Raw genomic sequence first — 20,977 nt, 5'->3', positions numbered from 1 at the left:
CTTCAGTGGGCAGAGAGCAAGACTGGGTGGGGATCCAGCATGGGGTTGGGGGGGACAAGCAAATTGCTTAAGTAGGTTCTCAGGAGCCTGTTCCAACCCCCAAACATCTGTGCTCAGAATGCCCTTGTGCAGGAGTAGAGGGAAGAGCCCATTTCAAGGATCCCTGGAATCTCCTGCCTTACCTTGGCAAGTGGCAGCTTGGCTTGGGCAGTGTGAGTGGGAAGGATGGAAGTGAAGGGAACAAGCCAGCCTTAGTACCCCCTCCTCTCCCTGCCCTGGGGTCTTCCAAATGCATCCGTAGGCCATCCCTGCAAACTTCATTTCCCCAGCCCTGCACTTAAGCCTGTTGGGCAGCACAGAATCAGATGAACTGGTTCCCATTAAGGTGTAAAGGCCACCACCCCAATTCCTGCCAGGTTCAGTAACTGGCAGGTGGAATGCTTTGTGGGGGCCTTTCTTCCTCTCTTCACACCCACTCAGGGTCCTGGGGGTACAGTGCTGGCCTCTCCCAGGGATAGTCCCCCAAACCCAGGGATGGAGTGGGATTAAAATCTTGGCCACTGCTCCCTTCTGTGGGATGTCTCAGGCAAGTTGCCCCACTCTCTTTCCCTGTCTGTAAACGGGCAGGAACCCCTCCCCACAGGGTGGCTGCGCGGGCTCAGTGCCTGGCACAAGGGAACATTCCCCAGTGTTCACACCTGTTCCCCTTGCTTGTGTGTGGGGTGCCCTTCCACCCCACATTTCCTCCAGAGCCCCAGGTAACTGGGCAGACCCCTCCCCCTTCCATACCCCTCCATCACGGCCCCAAAGCAACATCACCCCTGACTGAACTTCTAGGGCTCAGCCCTGGCAGTAGAAGGTGGAGAGGGGCTGGAGGGGTTCCTCGGGGACCAGAGACCAAGTTGTCAGGTGGTGAGTTCAGATAGAGATGGAGGTGTCTGCGCAGGGCAGTTTCCCGCCAGTTGGGGGCAGCAGAGGGTAGCAAGTGGACTTCTGGGTGGCTCCTCCCAGTGAGTGTTGAACTCCCAGGGGTTTGTGTGTCCGGGGCCACAGGGAGGCAGCCCACTGTGCTAAATAAGCTGTAGAGCCCACTGCTGGGGGCTGGGAGCAGCTTAGATCTGGGAGCACCTGTCAGTGGCCGGGCCTGGCATGACTGGCTGTGCCAGCTGGGCCTGGGTCGATCAGAAAGCCAGGGGTTCTGAAAGGGGACCCTGGTCAGGGACACTGGATGGAACAAGGTCTGGGGCCGAGACAGCTGTCCACCAAGAGGAAGGGCACAGGGTGAGGTGGACCAGTATGTGATCTGTCAGGCAGGGCTGCTGCACTGGTCACCAGGCTGGGACCAACAGACACCAGTCACTGCCACCCTTTGATGGGTTATAGGCACCTGTTCCACCTACCACTGCTTTGAGAGGAGGTAAGGCAGGCATTGTGGGAGAGGCGTGGTGGTGGTCAGAGCTTGCACTCCAAGTCCCATTGGCCTGAGTTCGAATCCCAGCTCTACCACCTCTGCTATCTTTACGATGGGGGATTTTGAATCCTGTTCTGCACAGTACTCTGGGTCAGGCCCTGTGCTGAGCACTTTCTAAGTATTATCTCATTTAATCCTTACAACCCGAGGCTCAGATAACACAAATCTCACTCTCAGAAGGTGACAAAATCAAGGCAGATGGGGAGTGAAGAGCTAGCTAGGATGGCTCCGCTCACGGGCCTGGATCTTGAAGTTCTCACAGCGCCCGGCCCACAGCACGCAGCCCAGTCTTTGCTAGCCAGTGCTGTTTTTCTCTCCATCTTACAGCTGAGGATGTTGAAGCCCAGAGAGGGGAGGTGCATTGTCCTGGGCCACACAGCTTGCAGGGACAGAGCTGAGATTTGGACCCAGGCCTCCCCATCTCTCTGCCTTATCTTGTCCTGCCCCTGCTTTGAGCAGGCCTGGCCCCAGGAGTCAGACACCCCTGGGATAGGAGAGAGCTGTTCTCCTCTTGCCATCCTGCTCTGTGGCCCTGCAGGTCCACCCCTCTCCTGGGAGGTGGTGGGGTGGGCTGCATGTCAGGGGCCAGGCTCAGATGCCTTCATTTTCCCACCTCCTCATGCTACGAAAATGAAACGATCAAGTGGCATTTTGGTGGGATTGCAGACATAATTATATCTGAGTTGTCGGGCGGGAATTGTTTCCAAAGCCAGGAGGCCCTCTGTGGAGGTGGCAGTAGTGACATCTGTTTCCAACACAAGGCTCTGCATCGAGATGAGTAACTTCTCCTGTGGAATTGCTTAAAGAACGTCTAAAACGAGCTGAGCTTGTTACTCCCCTGCTCCAGCACCTTAGATGGCTCCCAGCAGGGTGGGGGATCCAGCTCCCCAGCCTGGCCTTCAAGTCCCCCAGGCTGTCCCAGCTTCCATGCCTTTGTGTGGGCAGGTCCTTCTACCCAGAATTCCTCCCCATTTCTCTGTCTCCAGAGCTCACTGGTGCCATCGAGGGCTGTGTCCAGGCTCCCTCACAGACTCTGTGACTTCATGATCCATCACTTCTGTCTCTCCCACCAGACGGTGGTCACTTTCTCAAGGACAGGGACTGTTTCTGATTTGTCTGAACTCCCAACACGGGAGCAAGGACTCACCCGTGGCAGATTCATGAGGGGCTTGTGGAATGAAGCTGCACGAGACAGAAAGAGACAGGGAGTAAACGAATTAAATGGAGTAATTGCAGGGCGAGCAGGGAAGGTGAGCAGTGATCTCTCCATTTCTGCCAGCCCCTGCACTGTGTGTCTGAGGTCAGAGTGGCCCCCTGCCATGGGAGGACAGGTCAAGACAAGTGACCCAGGCCACCAGAGGCCAGCAAGGACACCAGCCCTTGCCTTGAAAAGTGCCAGGCGTGGTGGCTCATGCCTGTAATCCCAGCACTTTGGGAGGTTGAGGCAGGTGGATCACCTGAAGTCAGGAGTTCTAGACCAGCATGGTCAACATGGTGAAACCACATCTCTATTAAAAACACAAAAAATTAGCCAGGCGTGGTGGCGCATGCCTGTAACCCCAGCTACTATGGAGGCTGAGGCAGGAGAATAGCTTGAACCCGGGAGGCTGGAGGTTGCAGCGAGCCGAGATCACACCAGTGCACTGCAGCCTGGGTGGCAGAGTGAAACTCCGTCCAAAAAAAAAAAAAAAGTAACTGACCTTTAAAGAAAAAAAGAAACTGACCTTGACTCCACCCCATACTCTATCCCATACCCAAGGGCCTTCTGAGGCCAGGACTCCCAGGTGAACCTTGGCCCGCAGATGGTAAATCACCCAGGAGGAGATATAGCCTATAAAATCCTCTCCCAAAACGGTGCATTTTGTATTCTGTAGTGAAAAGGGCTTTTCAGAGCACTGCTTACTCGGGTGGATTTATGGAGTTTCCCCCGCCCCTCCCTCCCACTAGTGGTTACTGGTCCTCAGGCCTGGAGCTCCCTGGGGTCCTGTTGTTTCCTTGGTAGTTCTTGGTCCAGGGAGAGAAACAAGATAGCACCTCTTTCCTGCCTTGCTGCCCTGGGGCCACCCAGGCCAGCTGGGTGCCTGGAAGTGCGGGGGAATCCTATCCAACTGAAGCTCCCTGTGGCCCAGCGCAAGTCTGTAAGTCCCACCATTAGTGCCCCTTTGTCCCCAGAAGATTCCCCCCCGTGTGTTGTCACCTGCAAATGGGTCACCAGGGAGGCACACCCAAGCTGGAAAGAATTTAGAGATCAGCTAGACTAATCCCTGCATTGTACAGCAGGGAAACTGAGTCACAGAGCGGCTTAGGTGCTGGCTCAGCGCCTCAGTCCGAAAATGGGATTACATGAGAGCTTTAGCTCTGGAGCAGCCTGTCTGTGTTGAACCCAGCTCTACCGCTTCCTGGCTGTGCGGTGCTGTGCAAATTAGTTGCCCTTTCTGAACTTCTGTTCTCCCATCTGCACACTAGGTTGTGAGAATTAAACAAGAGAAGTCATGGGAAGCTCTAATACAGTGCCTGAAGCTTAGTCAGGGCTTACTAAATACATCTGACTAATTCTCAGCAGCATGTTGGAAGAGCCTTCATTAGTATTAATAGCAGAGCTGGGTTTTGACCCCAGAGTTGTAGACTCCAAATGTGGTTTTCTTGCCACTCGTGCAGTGCACAGAGCACAGGATAGGGGAGTTTTGCTGGGGAATGAGCACTAAAGTCAGCAAGTGGCCCCGGGAGGACTGGCTGGGACCTCAGTGATAGGGCGTGGGGGCAGGCGGAGAAAGTATAGACCCTGCTGCAGGGGTGTAACCGCCTGGTGGAATTGGCTTCCTTGTAGCCACGTGGCCCTGGGTGTCCAACTCCCCACCCCATCCCACGGCCAGGGCTGACTGAGAGCTTAAAGAGGTGATGAGGTGTTTGTAGCCATCCAGACCTCTGGGACAGGCTTATTATGCTAAGGCAGGTGCCAGCTGGAGGATTTATGGGACAATGAGTCACTCCCTGGCTGCTCTGGGTTGTCACATCCCAAGCTGAGATCTTGGGAATGCGTAACTGGTTTCTGTTCACTGATGCCTGCCCAATCCTGGGCACTAGCAGATACCAGGAGGGCCCTGCCGACATCCTCAGCTCCCCTCCCAACTTCACCTTCACCCTCTTCAAATCTGGGCTCCCCTCTTTTTCCTCCACTAGACTCTCAGTGTTCCTTAGGGTTCCCCTTTACTTGGGTGTCCTCTGCACTGGGGAGGGGATTATAAGCCCAGGCTCAGGTGGTGGTGTGTAACTGGGAGGCTGGAGGGACCTGTGATAACTCTAGGGGCCTCCCTGGACAGCCAGACTCCCCACTGTCCTACCTCTACACCTCTGCTTATGCTGTGAGTCTGCCTAGAATGCCTGTATGTGGCTATCCTGTCCCAGCTAATCTCCGCAAGCCCACCTGCTGTCCCACCTTCAGTGTTTCCAAAATGCTGTCAAAAGCTGCCTCCTCTAGCAAGTCTGCCCAGATTGCTTCCAAGTGAAATCCTTTCAAAAAGCCCCGCAGAGCACTTTCTCTGTTTCCTTTTATGTCATTAAATATTTGTGAATTCATTCAGGAAATATTGAGAGAATAGCTGCCAGGTGTCCAGCACTGGAGACCCAGGTTGCCATGGCCCCTGCTCTGGAGGCTTTACAGTCCAGTATGGGTGGGGAGGCACTAAATAAACACACTTATAATTACAACTGTCGTAAGTCTACAGGGAGACCTGGCCTAGGGTGGGGACATCGGGGGACGCCTCTAAGGGAAAGACTGAGGAGGTACCTTAAGGGTGTGGAGGGTCTTCCTTCCCAGGCAGGAGGAACAGCCCAGGCCCTTCTGGCTAATGGCTGGGCTGGTCTCTGGTGGTCAAAGGAAGTGATAAATGAAAGTGATCGTGACAGCAATGCCAGCAGTTCGTATTTATTGTATGCAGGGAAATGGGCTAAGTTTCTTCCATGCATGATCTCATTGCATCTCCACAACCACTTTGTCCTCATTTTACAGAAGAGGACACAGGCATAGAAGGTTAAGTCATGAGCCCAAAGCCCCGTAGCCATTAAGTGGTGGAATCCCCTGCTTTCACCCTCTTCCAGGGGAAGTATGAAAATTATTTACATTTTACCTGGGGATTCCTAGAGATTGAATTACCCTTAGGACCTAAAGAGGTGTGTCAAACGGTGGAGTTTTAGCTGTGCTAATGGGCAGAAGGAGAAATGTTTAGGGCAGGGACCTTCAGCTCTTGCCAGGGAACAGAACTGCAAAAGCCACATGTTCAGGGAGCTGTAAAGACAAGCTTTTTGAGTGTGAGAGGAGCAAACAAGTTGTCCTCAAAGACTGCCAGAAAGTGAAGCCCTGCGAGAAAAGCAGAGGGGGTTATCTTGGAAGCCGTTAAGAGCTGTTTTCTTGCCTTGGTCCTGAGATCTGGGCTCCCAACTCTGGAGCTTCCTGGGCCACTTGCCCTTCCTTTCCTGGTTGTGAATTTGAGTACATGTGGGCCAGTGTGTTTAGTTTTGTGTGTCTGCACAATTCTGCGGGTGCCTGATGAAAGCTGAGTACATATGTATATTTATGGGCTTGTTTCAGTGTATTTGTATTTTGGCTTGTATGTTTCATGGCTGTGTATGTGTGTATTCGTGTGTGTGCTGATCAATGTGTTTGTGTTTGTGTGTGTCTGTATGTGTAGTGGTACCGGAGTACTTGTACGCTTACACATGCATTTCTTTGTGGGATGCCTTTCTTGTGTGTATTTGTATGCATGCCTGTCCTACACTTGCGTATGTTTCTGGCCCTGTATATTTCTCTAAGTGAACATGTTTAAGTGTGTTTTTCCAGGCAGTATTTTAACACAACAGTGACCCTGGAGTGTCAGGGTCCAGCCCCTTCCTGGGGCTTCCCCGAAGGCTCTCAGGGCCTATGAATTGGTTTTCTTTGTATGACTTAAGTAGTCTGGCTACCTTCTCCAGGCGGAATATGTGGCGATCTCACTGGTATGAGATTGTGGAGGAGTCTATGGGCATAGGGTGGCCTGTGAATAGGTGGCCACCAGGAAGGCACTAACCTAATCCCAGTTTAAGATGCCTCCTGTCTTTTGCCTGTCACAGTGTCTGACATTCCACCATTAGTGAGTCATTCTCCAGCTGGGACCCTCTTTGATGGTGCATACCCTTGAGGGGAGGAGGCCAGAGAAGCTGGGCAGCCTGCCGTGGGTAGAGACCCGGGAACAGGGAAGGCGAGGGCAGGAGGAATGGCACATCTGAAGGATTCGGGCAAAGCCAGAGAATTCCCTGATGCCGTTGGTGCCAAGCCTGGGGCGGGCCAGGCAGCCTGGCCCTGGCAGCTGCTCTGACTTTATAGGATCATCAAATATCAGCACTGGAAAGGAGCTTGGTGATCACCCAGTCCAGCCCCTCGTGTTGCAGATGGGAAGACTGTGGCCCAGAAAGAGGAAGTGAGGGCAGCCTGTGAGGTTCTTGAAGCGTGGATGCTGAAGATACAAAGAGCACTGGGCAAGGAGCAGGGGACCCAGGTTCTAATGGCCCCGACTGGTGATGCTGGGCAGGTCCCACTGCCCTCTGGGCCTCAGATTTCTCCTCAGTATCACCAGCCTGGCTGCCCTCTGTGGGCCCTCCTGGCTGTCACCCTGTGACTCTGGAAGCAGGACCCCCACCACCCCAGCCCTTTTCTAGTGCCCCCACCAGCCTGCTGCAGTGTCGGGTCAGCCCGCCAGCCCGTGCGCTCAGCATTTCTCCCCTCCTGGAGCTGAGAGAGGTGGCAGGATCTGGATGGGATCTTCTCCCCTTCCTGTTTATTTAGATGTGCTTTTGGCAATCGGGCAAAGCCCCAGAAAGATACTGAGAGACATGCCTGTCAAAATAGTCTCCCTTCTCCAAGGCTCTCTCTTTGGGGATGGGCCTTAGAAACAGCTATGGGAGGAGCCGGGCCTGGGCGGAGGGAGGATCCACAGGGTTCTGCCTCCATCCTGAGTACTGTCTTGGGGTTCCCCAGTGGGCAGCTGAGGGCTCAACGGGCGACAAAGTTCTGCCAGGCCCACCTACCCATCTGCAGCAGCCCAGGTCTGTCTGTTGAAAGGGGAGAGAGTGATGAAGACAGGCCTGGAGGAAGAATGCAAGGACAAATAGATGTTGGGCTTGGGGGAAGGAACCCGCCTTTGATTGAGCACCTACTTTGTGCTAGGCATGTTGCTCAGTCAGTGCTTGGTATTCAGGTGAGAAGCAGTTTCTTTGAGACCATTGGTGACAAGCGGCTCCCGGGTGTCTAGGTGACGGCGCTGAAATGCAGATCCCTGGTTCCCTAGGGACTGCCTCCTCGGCTGGGAGTGAGGCACAGACAAGGACAGCACTGGGCAAGGTTCTCCTCCCTGGGGGTGGGGAGCCTCCAGGTATTCACTGGGAGCCCCTGTGTGACAGCTCTGCACTCAGGGAGTGAGCGGGCCTCCCTTTCTTCCCTCCCACCTTGGCTTTGGTCCCTGAGGCCTAGTACAGTGCCTGGGGCTGAGTGTGGGGAGGATGATCAGAGCTGTCCATTCTGTTTCCCTATATGGAGGAGTCCCCACGCTGCCCATCCCAGGGGCCAGAACTCTCTTGGTTATAGTCCCAGCTCTGCCACTTTCAGCAGGTGACTTAACTTCTCTGAGCTTCCATTTCCCCACCCGGAAATCCAAAACATCCTGAATTCTGAAGCCCTTATTCTCCCAGGGATTCCTGATAAGAGGCGTTGGGAGCTCCTAGGCGTCCTCTCCTAGGGTGGGAGTGACTCGTCAGAACAGAAGCTTGATTGCTGGTAATATATCATCATCATCACGTGGAATTCATTGAAATGAGTAAATGAAGAAATCACGTATCTTGAATTCTGAAAGGGCTTTGAAAAAGTCGTTCAGGACCTTCTGGAGAAGGAACAGGGTTGTGGGCCAGATGTCAGGATGGTGGTGAAGTGGCAGGAACTGGGGTAGGAGAGTGGCTTAAGAACTTGGGTCCTTCCAGCCAGAGACCCCCAGGCCTCTGACCCCCACTCAAACTGCCCTGTGCTTTGGTCAGTGATATGATGGAAGCCTAGGGCCTAAAGGATCAGCTGGCATAGGAAGGATGTCCAGATGGGCAGTGGGCCATCCACAGAGAGGGGTGAGAGCTACATAGCTATCCACGCCCAGCCATCAGGGAATGAGCTGGGGAGGTGGCACCAGGCAGCAGCCTTGTGCAAAAGCCCTGAGGCCTTAGTTGACCTCAGCGCCATGGCACAGCTGCCTGACAAGTAGACGGGGACATGGGCTGCCTTAATAGAGGCAGAGTGCCGCATCTGGGGAGGGAGCCTCGGGTCCCCGCGGACTGTGTAGGCTGCTTGCTGAGCTTTAGACATCAGTCCTTGCTCCAGTGAATGAAAGCTGAGGCCTCCACCTGAGCAGCCCTGCCTGCCTGTGCACTTTGGACATCGGGAGTCTCTGTGAGGTTGCTTTAGGAAAACAAAAAAAAGTTCTTGTTTAAAAGAGTTCAAAACTACCAAACTGGATGACATTCTGTGGCTCCAGAATCATTTTGCAAGCATGTTCATTCATGTCTCCATCCCCCCTGCTGGACAGCCCGCAGGCTCCTGTCTGGAAAGCCCAGACAGACTCCCACCCTTGGTGGTCATTTACCCATTGGGGCAAAAAGAGGTGATGGTGCTCAGCCAACATCAGTATTGGTTGCAATAAACCTACTACTGTGTGTAGTTGCTTAATAGTTACTGTCTTTCTGGCGACATCGTACTTCATCCTTCCCAGGGTCTCATAAAGTAGGTATCATCATCAGTTGATTTTACACATAGGGACACTGAGGCTCAGAGAGGGCCAGTAATCGGCCCACAGCTTGTCTGAATGAAGATTTGAGGCCAAGCGATGTGAGAGGGCTAGAGCTGTCCAGTGAGAATGGTCAGCAAGGATGGGCTCCTGTGGTCCAGGGCCATCTGCAGGAGAAGTGGGATACAGCCAGGCCTTAGGGGGTGTGGCTAGGGGGTCAGAGTCTGTCAGTGGGCAAGGGAGTGATCATGGGGACCACCTATAATCCTTGCAGATGAGCTAGGCCCAATACATGTCACTACAAATGGAGTGTTTTAATAGTCCTGTACATGTATATGGGAATTCCACGTAGCTTTTGTTGAGCACTTACTGTCTGCTACACTCTGAGCCTACAGCTTTATCATTTTTTTTTTTTTTTTTCCCCAAGATGGAATCTTGTTTTGTCACCCAGGCTGAAGTGCAGTGACGCAATCTTGGCTCACTACAACCTCCACCTCCGGGTTCACGCGATTCTCCTGCCTCAGCCTCCCGAGTAGCTGGGATACACGCTCGTGCCACCACACCTGGCAAATTTTTGTATTTTTAGTAGAGATGGGGTTTTGCCATTTTGGCCAGGCTGGTCTTGAACTCCTGACCTCAGGTGATCTACCTGCCTCTGCCTCCCAAAGTGCTGGGATTACAGGCGTGAGCCACTGTGCCTGGCAGCTTTATCAGCTTTTATCTGCCAGTTTAATCCTCACTGCAGCCCCCCATCCATTTCACAGAGAGGCAAGGGGCCTTAACTGTCTTCTTTTGCAGTGAGGGGTGTGTGGAGCTGGGTTTGACTTGGTTCTTAGCCACTGGGCTGTCAGCGGGCTCCACTGCGGTCCCGGAAAGTGGGTATCAAGAACCCTGTTTGACTGAATGATTTGCCAACTGCCCCTCAATTAAAGGTTGTCTTGAGTCTAGAATAAGAGTTTCTGACCTGAAGACCAGTCAACCCCTCTTCCCAAGTTCGGGGCTATAGCTGCCTCCGGAAATCAAGTCCCAGGAGCTGCCTCTGAAGGGACAGCAGAAAAGGTTTGCCTCCCTTCATCTGGCGATGAGGGAGAGGACGCCCTTGGCCCTCCACCCCCATGAAGGAGAGCAACAAGCTGTCTGGCTGGGCAGAGCAGAGGACTGGAGTCCGTGGTCCTTGATTAACTTTGCTTTGTGACCTTGGGGAAGTCCCTTCCCTACTCTGGTCCCCAGTCACCCTGTAATGCAGCCTTTGCATCTGAGTCCCCTTTTGGTAGTGGCTTTCCAAGATGATGAGTATTTGTTAAGCCTGTCATATGCAGGGTCCTGAGCTGAGTTATCTGAGGGACACAGGTCTCTAGGTGGATGTGTGATATGATGGGTGGGTGGGTCAATGGGAACACTCTCTGTTCCCTGGAAGAATCTCTTTTCTCATGATCTGAGCTCCCTGACCTCTTGAATATCCATACACTGCTCACTCCATAATGTTCATGGCTATCTTTGCTACTGTGTCTAGCACATAATGGCTCTCATTAAGGTGAAAGAGTGAATATGACAGGGTATTAGGAGTCCCCAAGGTCATTGTCAGTTTGGGTGGGGGAGGTACCATTCTGAGTAGGCTTTAAGGAGGAGGCTGCTTGTCAGAGGAACATTAAGTAGAGTCACAGGGGGTGGAGTGGGGAAGAGGAAGTAGCACATGTGCATCAAACCTCCTAGAGGGGGGAAAACTTTTTTTTTTTAACTCAGAAATAGGATAAAGCCATCAATATTGCTCTAGAATGAGCTACATAAATTGTGAAACATGCTTCTTTGTTCTTCGTACCTCAAGATTGCAAAAACTATGAAATTTTCATCAGTGTAGAAAATAAAAACCAAGAAAAAGTACAAGCCCATTGGTATAACTTGCTTGACCACAACCCCTGGGAGAAGAGAACCCATCCAAATTAACCAGGTGCAGCCCCCTCCCCTATACCTGGCAAGAGGTGGAGGTTGGGAGAGCTCAGAGCTCACGAAGAGGTGCAGGCCTCTGCCTCCATGCCGTGTGTCCCAGAGAGCCTAGTGCTCCCCTGACCTGCCACCATTTGCGGTCCCTCTGCATTAAGCCTTGCCTTGTCTATGGGTCACGCCTCTGGAGAAGGATCCCTCCTGCAGCCCCTAATACCTAAGAGATATTTGTGGCAGCTGATTAGAATACCCTGATCGATAATTCCAGGCTGCAGAGGTGAGGGGCATTTGGACTCCACTGCCTGGGATGGCCTTCTGGTGAGGTAGTATTTCAGCTGGGCCTTTAAGGACATGCAGAATCCCAACAGGTGGCCACAGGGGTAGTTCTCCTGTGGATACGAAAGGCTGAGGAAGAAGGAAAAGGCAGAGGGAGAAAGATAGGAAAAGGGAAATCTTGAAAGCTCTCGAATTAGCCAGGCCCAGAAGCTGGGTGTCCTTGGATGAGTCATTTTACCTGTCTGAGCAAGCCTCTTCATTTGCAGAGAATGTTTTTCTGTCATTTTCTCTCTGTGCGGGTGACATGAGATGACTTGTACAGCACATGTTTGACCTTCTCATGTTGAAGATGGACAGATGCAGCCCAGGGCCTGTGGCAAGCATCCACTGCTCCTCTTGGACACAGAGAGGGCTGCCAAACTGACACTTTATTTTGGGATGGATGGAATGTGGTATTTGGATTATATACATTAACCTCAAATTAAATTAATATCCCACTTGCAACCTGGAGTTGAGACTGAGGTGGGTGGCCCCCAGAGCCCCCCCTCCTTAGAGGGCTCCCCCTCCTCCAGTTTTCCTCTCCCTCAAGCTTCCTGTAGGTTCCAAGCCTGGCAGGACCCAGGCTGTGTCCCCTGGGGCCCCCACATCTCTCCCGTCACCTGTAAAGGGAAGATTGGTTCGACCTGTGTGTATTGAACGCCTGTCTCCTCTGTCTCTTCCATCAGACCAGGAGCTCTTGGGATGGGGGAGGTGGGGGATTAAGCTCTGTTCTCAGTCGGTGCAACCTGGTAGGTGGATAAATGGCCTGAATAAGGTTCCCCAAATCTTGAAGCTTTTAATGGGGATACTCAGCAAACCCTTCAGCTCATCGGGCCCCTCCCTGAGCTGGGCGCTAAGGATCCTTTCCCCAAGATGGTTGTCCTTGCTGGGGTACATACAACGTTCCGGGCAGGGGCCCCACACTGACATCAAGCGACTGCCGCTCTGGGAGGGAATGTCGCCCGGGATCGGGGTCTAGGTGGCCAGGGCACTGCCAGGCGCAGGCCAGCCGGCGCCTCAGCCGACCACGCGCCCGCTCTCATCGGTACCACCGGGGGCTGAGAGCAGCGACCTCGCAGCGGAGGAAGGTGCTTTGTCAATCCCCGACGGGGTAGGGGGCGTGGATTCCTCCTGGTGGGTGGTGGGGGGTGTGACCTCGCTCTGGGAGGACGAGCTTGGAGGCGGCGGGGAGGTGAGTGGGGCGGCCGGCCCTGGCGTTCCCCGGGGGTCTCCGCCCCTCCGCAGCCCCGCCCCCTCGTCCCGGTACTCCCCCTCGCCGGGACGCCCGGGGGGCTCGGGCAGCCTCGGCAGCGGTCGGCGCGGCTCGGCTCGGCGTCGCCATGGCAACAGCGGCTTAGGGGGCGGGGGCGACGTGGCGGGCGGGGTGGGCTGGGCCGCGCTGCGCGGGCCGGGCCGTCGGCGCTCGGTCGGCGGGCGGGCGGGCGGCGCGGGCCGCGAGCTGCTGGGGCCGAGCCCGAGCCCGGCCCGCCCTCGGCCGCGCGGCCGCCCAGCAAGGGTGCGGGTCCCGCGCGGGTCCCGGCCCGCCGCCGCCGCGCTAACCCCGCCTCCCCTTCCCCTTCTTGTCGCCCCGTGCGCAGGGCTTCCTCAGCCGCCGCCTCAAGGGCTCCATCAAGCGCACCAAGAGCCAGCCCAAGCTGGACCGCAACCACAGCTTCCGCCACATCCTGCCGGGGTTCCGGAGCGCCGCCGCCGCCGCCGCGGACAATGAGAGGTGAGCCCGCCGCCGCCGCCGGGTCCCCCCGCGCCGCCGCCCCGGGCTGCGCCCCTGAGGGCGCGGGGACAAAGCGCGAGCCCGGCCCGGGACGAGCCACATGGGGGAGGGGACCCCACGCCGCCTGCTGGGAACTTGTGGGGCCACCTGGGCCGGACTGGGGGGCCCGAGGGGAGGACCCTGCGCCTCCCTCCGGGGTGAAGAGAGGAGAGCAGAGGGTGCCCGCGGCGGCCCCCGGCGAGGCCGGGCGCGAAGTGCCCTCGCGGAGAAGTCCTGCCTCGCCTGTCCGAGGTGGGCATTGTTTCCCGGGCCGTGCGGTGCCCGAACCGGGGACGGAAGTGGCGCCTCCGCCCCCAGGACCCATCCCCCTGCCTCAGGAGCCTCTGGGTATCAGATACAAAAGGCATTTTCGGCCAGGTTTGGCCGAGACCGGGCGCTGCTCGTGGTGAGGGGAAGGGTGAACATCTGGAGGGGAGGAGCAGGGGGCTGGGCCACTTAGGGGGCACATCTGCTCCAAGTAGGGCGCGTGCTCCGTCCGCTGGGGGCCGGGGCTAGCAGAGCGGGCAGTGCCCAGGCCCTGAGCTGGGGGCACAGCCTGAGGCTGGGGAGCCAGGGCCGCCTCCTCTCCAGCCTAGGCAGCTTCTTCCCTCCCTTCCTCACCTCTCCACTCTCAGGGGTGTCTCCTGCTTTCTGTTTCCTTCTCCTGGGCCAGCCGGGAGCAGGTGTGGAAATTCCGCGGGGAGGTGGCTGATGGGGCAGAAAGGGAGAGGGAGGAGGAGGAGGTGGTTCAACCTGCCGGGGAGACGCTGGCAATGGAGCGGGCTTCAGCTCGCAAGGGCAAGCCATCCTGTCCTCCAGGGGGCACTGGGCGGACACAGCCTCTCAGGGCCCAGGTCCTCCTCGAGCGGTGCCAGCCACAGGCACCTTTCCACTTAGGCACAGGCATGGTGATGGATTCTGGTGCCAGTTAGAACGTGTCCCTGCCCAGCCTGTGGAGGTGAAAGTACGGGCAAGCACCGAGGAGTCTTTTCAGCATTTAGCCCGAACATCTCAGACCACTGGCATCTGCCTTCGTAGGGCTGTATCCGTGTTGGCACTCCCTGTAGGGGAGGCATAGGTAGCATGAAAATCTCTCTCCCCTCCTCCTTGGTTCTAGCAGGCAGAGGAGTACAAGTTATAGCCCAACTCCTGCCCAAGGTTGAGTGACTGTTTAACTGACCCCTAGCATCTTCCTGGAGAGTAACACTCCCACCTCCCAGTAGAATGGCTAGACCTTTAATTTCCATCGGCCCAGAGCAGCGCTCTCCAGTGCATCCTCACCACTGCCTGCAGCTGATTTCCTACCCCAGCTGCCAAGCCCAGCCTGAGGCGGGACCCTCAGCCTTTCTCTGATGGCTCTGGTGCCCCAGGGGACCAGGCGTGCCCTGGCAGGAAGATGCAGCCAGGCCAGAGCTCAACGCTGGGTGCAGTCACTGCGTCTTTGAAAATCTCGCTTCCCATCTTTGTTATTGTCTGGGCGGCAGGCCACCCGGTTTGCTGCCTTCCTCCCTCCGCCCGGCCCCTGCCTTCGGCTCTCTTCCCCAGGAACATGCCCTTCTCCGCGCTTTCCTTGGCGGGGGTCAGGACCCTCTGCACCCGCATGCGGGGGCTTGTGTACGTACCCCCTTTTGTGTGCATGTGGTGGTTGTCCGGGGAACAGGAGAGACAGCAGGCAGTCCGGCCTCAGAGTGTCTGCTCTCCCGGGAGCAGGCGGCATGCATGTCATGTTTACCTCCTTACAGCGGGAAGCCTGTACCCTGCCAAGTGCTGGCTGGCCACCCTAGCCAGAGGTCAGGGCATGGTCGAGACGACCTCCTGCAGGTCCTGCCCTGCTTGGCCTCAGGTCAGCCTTGCCACATGCTGAAGGGGCGCAGAGTGGGGGTTGGGAGTGAAACTACAAGCCTGTTTCTGGAAACGGTAGGAAACGGTAGGAAACAGTAGCGGTTGGAGCAGAATGTCACTGGCAGCGGTGTGGAATTGTCTTTTTAATTTTCTATAAACAAAATCTGGCTTGGTGGCTTCTCTGGCACAGGAAGGGAGCCTAGATTTCCCATGGACAGGCAGAAAGACTGGGTTTGAAATCCCTCTACCCAGCCTTGGAGCTGAAATAGGCTTTCCCAGGACTGGGGTCTCCTGATTTGCTGCTTTGCTTAGGAATAGATTCGTCGGCTGCTGCTGGGATGGATGGGCAGAAATATCTCTGGGGCTGTCCCTGGAGTCATCCTATTTGGAGTTCAGTGAGTAAAAACAGCTATGGTGACCCCGCCCGCCCCTCCAGCTCATGGCCAAACCTGGATGAGTGGAGCGGTACCTCTCCCTGCTCTGATGTGGTGTGGTTGTGCTGTTGAAGGCTGGGAGGGCAGGACAGGCTGCCTCTGGCTTGGCTTAGCAGCGAGGAAGGGTTGTGTCCTGGCTCCATGGGACCCCCACTGGCTGCCATGCCTCTGGTTGGGGAGAGGGTAAGTGCCAAGACGCTAGCCTCAGTGAATGGGTGGGGACAGGAGTGGGAGGGAGGGTGCAGGCTTCTAGGTGGTCAAGCCGGAGCCCTGGTCCCCATGGCCTTCCCATGTAGATGAGTGGCACGGGGCACTCTGGGGTGGCCACTTGAGTTCTGACTTTGGATGAATCTGGTTTATATGGCTGCTGAAAAGGCTTTGTTGAATGCTGTCTGTGTGCTCCGAAAGCTGCTGTGTTGGGGAGGTGGTTTTTTTGCGCTGGAATTCTCTCATCTGGAGGTTGGAAACCAGTTGGTTCTGTGCTGGGATTTTTTTGGCTCCCTGGAAAAGGAGTTGGTTTCAGGGGTGGGGATGCCAAACCTGGCTGGTTGGGATTAAGGGTTGCTGTCTGGTTGTGAGGCTGGGGTCAGGCCAGGCAGGGCTTGGTGGGCACAGCTGGGCTCTGGGGGCTGGGGGCTGTAGGACAAGCTTAAGCCTTCGGACTTACTCTTCTGAAACAGCCTCAGGGGTGGTTGCCAGCTGGTCTCCACAGTCTCTGGGTCCCTCAGACACTCATTTCTTCTTCAGAGGCTTTGGCAATAAGCACCAAGGACAGGTGATCATTTCTCCTGGATAACAGAAATACATGCTGCTTGGAGCGCTTTCCAGGTGAAAGGTGCGCTGGCAAAAGCATCTTCATTTTGCAGACTGGAAATGCTGCCGCTTCATTTACGGGGCTGTTTTAATGTTGGTAAAAGTGACATAGAGGATGTGGTTCTGCCAGCCCAGAGGATAATTTCCAAGTCATTCATTTATTTATTAATGTTACTGAGGATCTAGGAGGGTCAGCTGGCAATATTATGCTTTCCTCATTCCTTGTCTTTCCTGACGCTGTTTCTGGGTGACTCTAGCCCTCCACACCTGCTGGGAATGTGTCTCCTTTGGCATGCTACCTGTCTAAACTTACACAGTAGTTACTCTAAATCATCTGTACCCCCATCAAACTCTTCCCAGTCATCCTGGTGCAGGGCTTAGCTCATAAACGCAGGCAGCTTTGGTGCAGGAAGGCAAGGCTGCTCTGTGTGGAGTTAGGGATCGATTCCCCCTTCCAGAGTATGTGTGTGCTGGCTGGCGTTCCCACACCTGAAAGTTGCTAATGGTGGAATTCCAAATGATATGGGACTAGGGAGGGAGATACAGTACTTGGATGTTGGGGATGGCAGCTTCCAGGGACCCTCACCTGGACCTGAGTAGGCAGGAATCAATTCTGCCCCTTGTGGTGAGACAGTCCCTGGAGGAGGGAGCGTGAAGAAGGTTGATGAGAAACAGGGGAAATGGAAGTTAGGGTCTATTTTCCTGCTTTGGTTGCTGACAGGAGGTGCAGGCAGGGCTGAGCATCCATGTCTGGTGTTTCTTGCCCTTGTTCCCTCCCCTACTATAGACAGGGAGGGCCTGGTCCTTTTTCTGGGGACTAGTCTGTCTAATGTGGTGATGTCAAGATGATAGTGCAGTTTAGACAATTTCCAGGAGTAATGGGATGCATGTGATCTTTGGATTTGAAGCCAGGTATTCCTGGGGCAAGTCACGTAACCTTTCGAAGCCTCAGTTTGCTCATCTGCAGAATGGGCATGATGATAATCATGTCGTTGAAGACATTAATAAATTTAGCATACTTTTCATAGAAATTGTCCGGTTCAGTGCTGTTTCCTTAGCATTTAACACTGGGTCTTGCACATTTCTTAAATGTTTCTAAAATTTAATTAATGCGTGAAAGAGGTTAGATTAATATGTCATAGGTTTTCAGTTAATATTGGTAAGTTTAAGTCACATCATCTTGGTAAGCCTCAGTTTTCTCATCCACAGTGTGGGAATAATCAGCAATCATGTGGCCTCATCCTGAGGTTCAAGAGATAATAGATGTTGCTGTGCCTGGTAAGGTGAATCGAGCTGTAAGAAGGATCGCTATTGCCTTAAACATAAGAAACAGCCATTATTACCTAGGGCACAAGACATTTTCCTAGGGATTGCTGCCTACACCTGGGAAAGCAAAGCTCTCGGGTGTGTTAATAATCAGTTTTAAAAGTTCATTGTTCCATCTTCTGTTTGGGTCATACTTGTTTTTAATCACTTAGGCATTTAGGTTATGTCTAGTTTTTCTTGATTAAAAATGACACTGGGATTTAAATCCGTGAATATCTTTGCCTATGTTTCCGATTTTTCCCAAAGGATAAAGTCTTAGGAAACAGAATTACTAGGTCAAAAAATATGAATAGTTAGAGGTTTTTCTTAGAAAAATGTCACCCACCGAAAACCTGTAATAATTCATACCCCTCCCCAGTGATTTTTGAGAGTGCTTACCTGTTTCCTCACACCCTTCAAAACGTTGGATGTCATCAATAAAAGTCTTTGTCATTTGGATAGGCAGAAAAAGGGCATTTTTTTTTTATTTGCATTCATTTGCTTGTTGGTGATTGAATAGTGCTTTCCTGAGTTTCATGGCCAGTGGCAGTGCTTCTTTTGAGACTTGTCTGTTCCTGTCCTTTGCCTGAGTGTTCTGACAAGCCTCTTGCAGGATTCTTGGTTGCCCTGTTTGGTCTTCCTCAGCTTGGAGAGGTCCCATGTAGGTGGATCCTGTATGTTAAATGAGCCTCTGCCTTCCAAGAGATATGACAGGGAACTCATTAATTACCTGCAAGGAAGGCTCACCTGGCTCTCCCCTCCTCCTCCCTCTCCCTTTTTCTTTCATCCTCTCCTCCCCTCCTCTCCGCTCCATAAGTAAATCAGGTTTAATTCCTAATCCCATCATTCATAAGGAGGCCCTGTATTTACACAGCACTTTAAGAGGTCTTCTGCCCTGTAGGGTAGGTAAGCAGTGAAAGGGTTGTTCTATGGCCAGGAAAACTGAGGCATACAGTCAAAGGCGTGGAGGTGGGGCCTATGCAGAAGCCAGGCATTGGAACCAGATCCCCTGTCTACTGCAGCATTGTACTTGAGCCCCATGGGCACCTTTGGGGGCAGGGCTGACCAGCACAGGAGCACATGATTCTGAGTCTCATCTCTAGAGAGGAAGGGGAAAGCCACAGAATACGACCTGGACGTATAGAAGAATCAATTTATTTTTTGCTTTCTCATTTTTATAGCCTTCCTTTTAGATCTGCAGCTCCCTTGTGTAACTTCCCAAGATCCGAGCTGGGCAATATTTTTAGGAACGGTGGAAATTAGCTAGTGAGAGTGGGATCAGCAAGGCTGAGGTTTCAAAACCTCAAAGAAAGGCTAGAGAAGCCTTTCTCTGCACAAGCAAATGTATGTGTACGTTTTTTGTATGTGTTGCAAGTGTGCACCTGTCCTCATGAAGTGGTGTGTATATTATATGTTAATGTCCTTGTACATGTCTGTGCATTTAATTGAGTTAATACAGGTGAAGTATTTGGAACAGTGCCTGGGTCACATCATATGGGGTGAGACTGTGTAAAGTAGCTGTTTTTGGAGGCCAAATACAGGCAATTGCATATACGATTCAATCTGTGTGTTCATTATAAGTGTTGTCTACTATTGTTATTATCGTGTGTTTTCTTCTTGGGTATACATCTACCAGTTGTTTGTACATGTCTGTGTACGTATACCCTGTTGTATCTGTGTGTATAGTATATTCTCTGAGCACTCGCGTGCATCCCTGTGTGCATGTGTGCACTTTCTGTCTGGATGCATGGACACTGAGCCGGCCGTTGTGTGAATAAGCACCCCACCTTCTTGGGGAGAATTTCTCGGACAGCAACTCTTTGCCTCCACTCTCACCTTCAGTTACCAGGCAGAGCTCAGGCCCAGGTGCCAGGCCTGAGGGGTGCTTTGGGACCGCTTCCATTCTCCTCCAGGTAGCCCTGCCTATTTCCAGGCCCTGTATTAGAATATGCAAATGGACTCTTTAATGTAATTCCTTTGCAAAATATTACTTGAACCAGAAAGTTAATTACCAGGCTCTAATTGATGGCTGTTTTAGAAGGCCACATAACAAAACTGGAGGAGATCGTAAGAGACCAAAAAGGCAAGAGGGAAAAGCATCCAGCTCTCCCGGTCGGCTTGGTGACTCCTTCCAGGGTAGCAGGGTGTGCTTAGCTTCTCTCTGCTCTGAGCAGCCAGCCTGCTCCCTTGTGGTGATTGGCTGTAGGTGAGTGAAAGCTCCGTTTGCACGAAGAACCTCTGGTGGTTCTAGTCTCTTGGCCATCAGTGCATCCATCTGTGAGGTGTGTCCAGGGCAGCATCTGCCTGGGGATGGGGTGAGAAGGTGTGGATAGCAAGCCTGGGCTGAGGTGGGGCTGTACCAACCTCGGAGCAGCCAGGTGACATGCCCAAGGCCTGGGCTATGGGAGGGACAGTCACTAGCCACTCTGCTTTCCCACCCCTCCAGGGGCCTCTGGGCTACCGCTGCAGGGAAGCTGCCCCCAAGTCAGAGCCTGGGAACCTGAGGCAGCTTCCCACAGCCAAATCTCCACCAAGGGCCCAGCTCCCTCCCCTCTGCTTCTCTCTGAGCTCTCTGTGGCCCATGTGTGACGTGAGAGATTGCTTGCATACCCCTTCCTTGGGCTCTTGGTCAGGCCCTGCCTATGTGTGACTATGGGCAAGCCATGGTTCCTCTCTGCCCCTCCTTCCACTCATCCATCAAGAGGAGTGATTGTGCCCACCACCTATCTCAAAGGACTGGTTGGAAACTCACAGGAGATTATAGTGATGGAAATGGTAGGGAAGTTTCCCCTCCCAGCTGGGGTGTGCCTGTGTTACCATCCCCTCCTGAGATAGAGGGCATCTCTGGCCTCTGTGGGCATATGGCTGTCCTCCCTTGTGTATACAGGCCATGCCACCTGCCACCTGGCACACATGCACGTCCTTGTGGAAGCCACCAGCGTGCAGCAGATGTCCCCTGTGGGCCACATGGGCGATGGGGTGAAAACCTATGGGAGGGAGAGGGAAACAACGTCCATCCCCACCCACAAAGGTTCCTGGCACCCTGCCTGAGAATTCCTTGGGGGAGAGGTAAGAAGTGACTCCAAGGCTGGAGGTCAGGCCCCATCTTGAGGGCAGGCCAAGGAATAAGTCCTCCCTTCCCCCCTCCCTGTGTCGGCTTAGGAGGCCCTCGTTCTGCAGACCTGTAGGGTCATCCCCTTGTAGACCTCAGCTGATGACTGCCTTGGCGATAGGCTGCTTGGAAGCACTAACAGAGCACTTTGTGCCCTGTGCCGGAGGCATTTAGAGT

At 54.0% G+C, this 20,977-nt stretch overlaps 1 protein-coding gene across 42 annotated transcripts in view; it reads left to right on the top strand.

The window, feature by feature from the left end:
- Nucleotides 1-20,977, top strand: part of DAB2IP (DAB2 interacting protein) — a 216,603-nt gene that overhangs the window by 118,620 nt on the left and 77,006 nt on the right. For 29 of the 42 annotated variants that reach the window (XM_074016647.1, XM_074016642.1, XM_074016652.1 and 26 more), the window contains exon 3: nt 13,122-13,255. The exons of 12 other annotated variants lie outside the window; for them this stretch is intronic. In XM_074016647.1, the coding sequence (XP_073872748.1) occupies nt 13,122-13,255 (134 nt within the window). Of the gene's footprint in view, nt 1-13,121; nt 13,256-15,452; nt 15,532-20,977 lie in introns of those variants that run through there. One more of the 42 variants, XM_074016659.1, reaches the window with a different exon arrangement.

This window comes from Macaca fascicularis, chromosome 15 (genome assembly GCF_037993035.2).
Source record: "Macaca fascicularis isolate 582-1 chromosome 15, T2T-MFA8v1.1".
In the NCBI taxonomy this organism is placed as follows: domain Eukaryota; kingdom Metazoa; phylum Chordata; class Mammalia; order Primates; family Cercopithecidae; genus Macaca; species Macaca fascicularis.
Note: the sequence above shows the minus strand (reverse complement) of the source record. Positions and strands in the feature narration are given on the sequence as shown.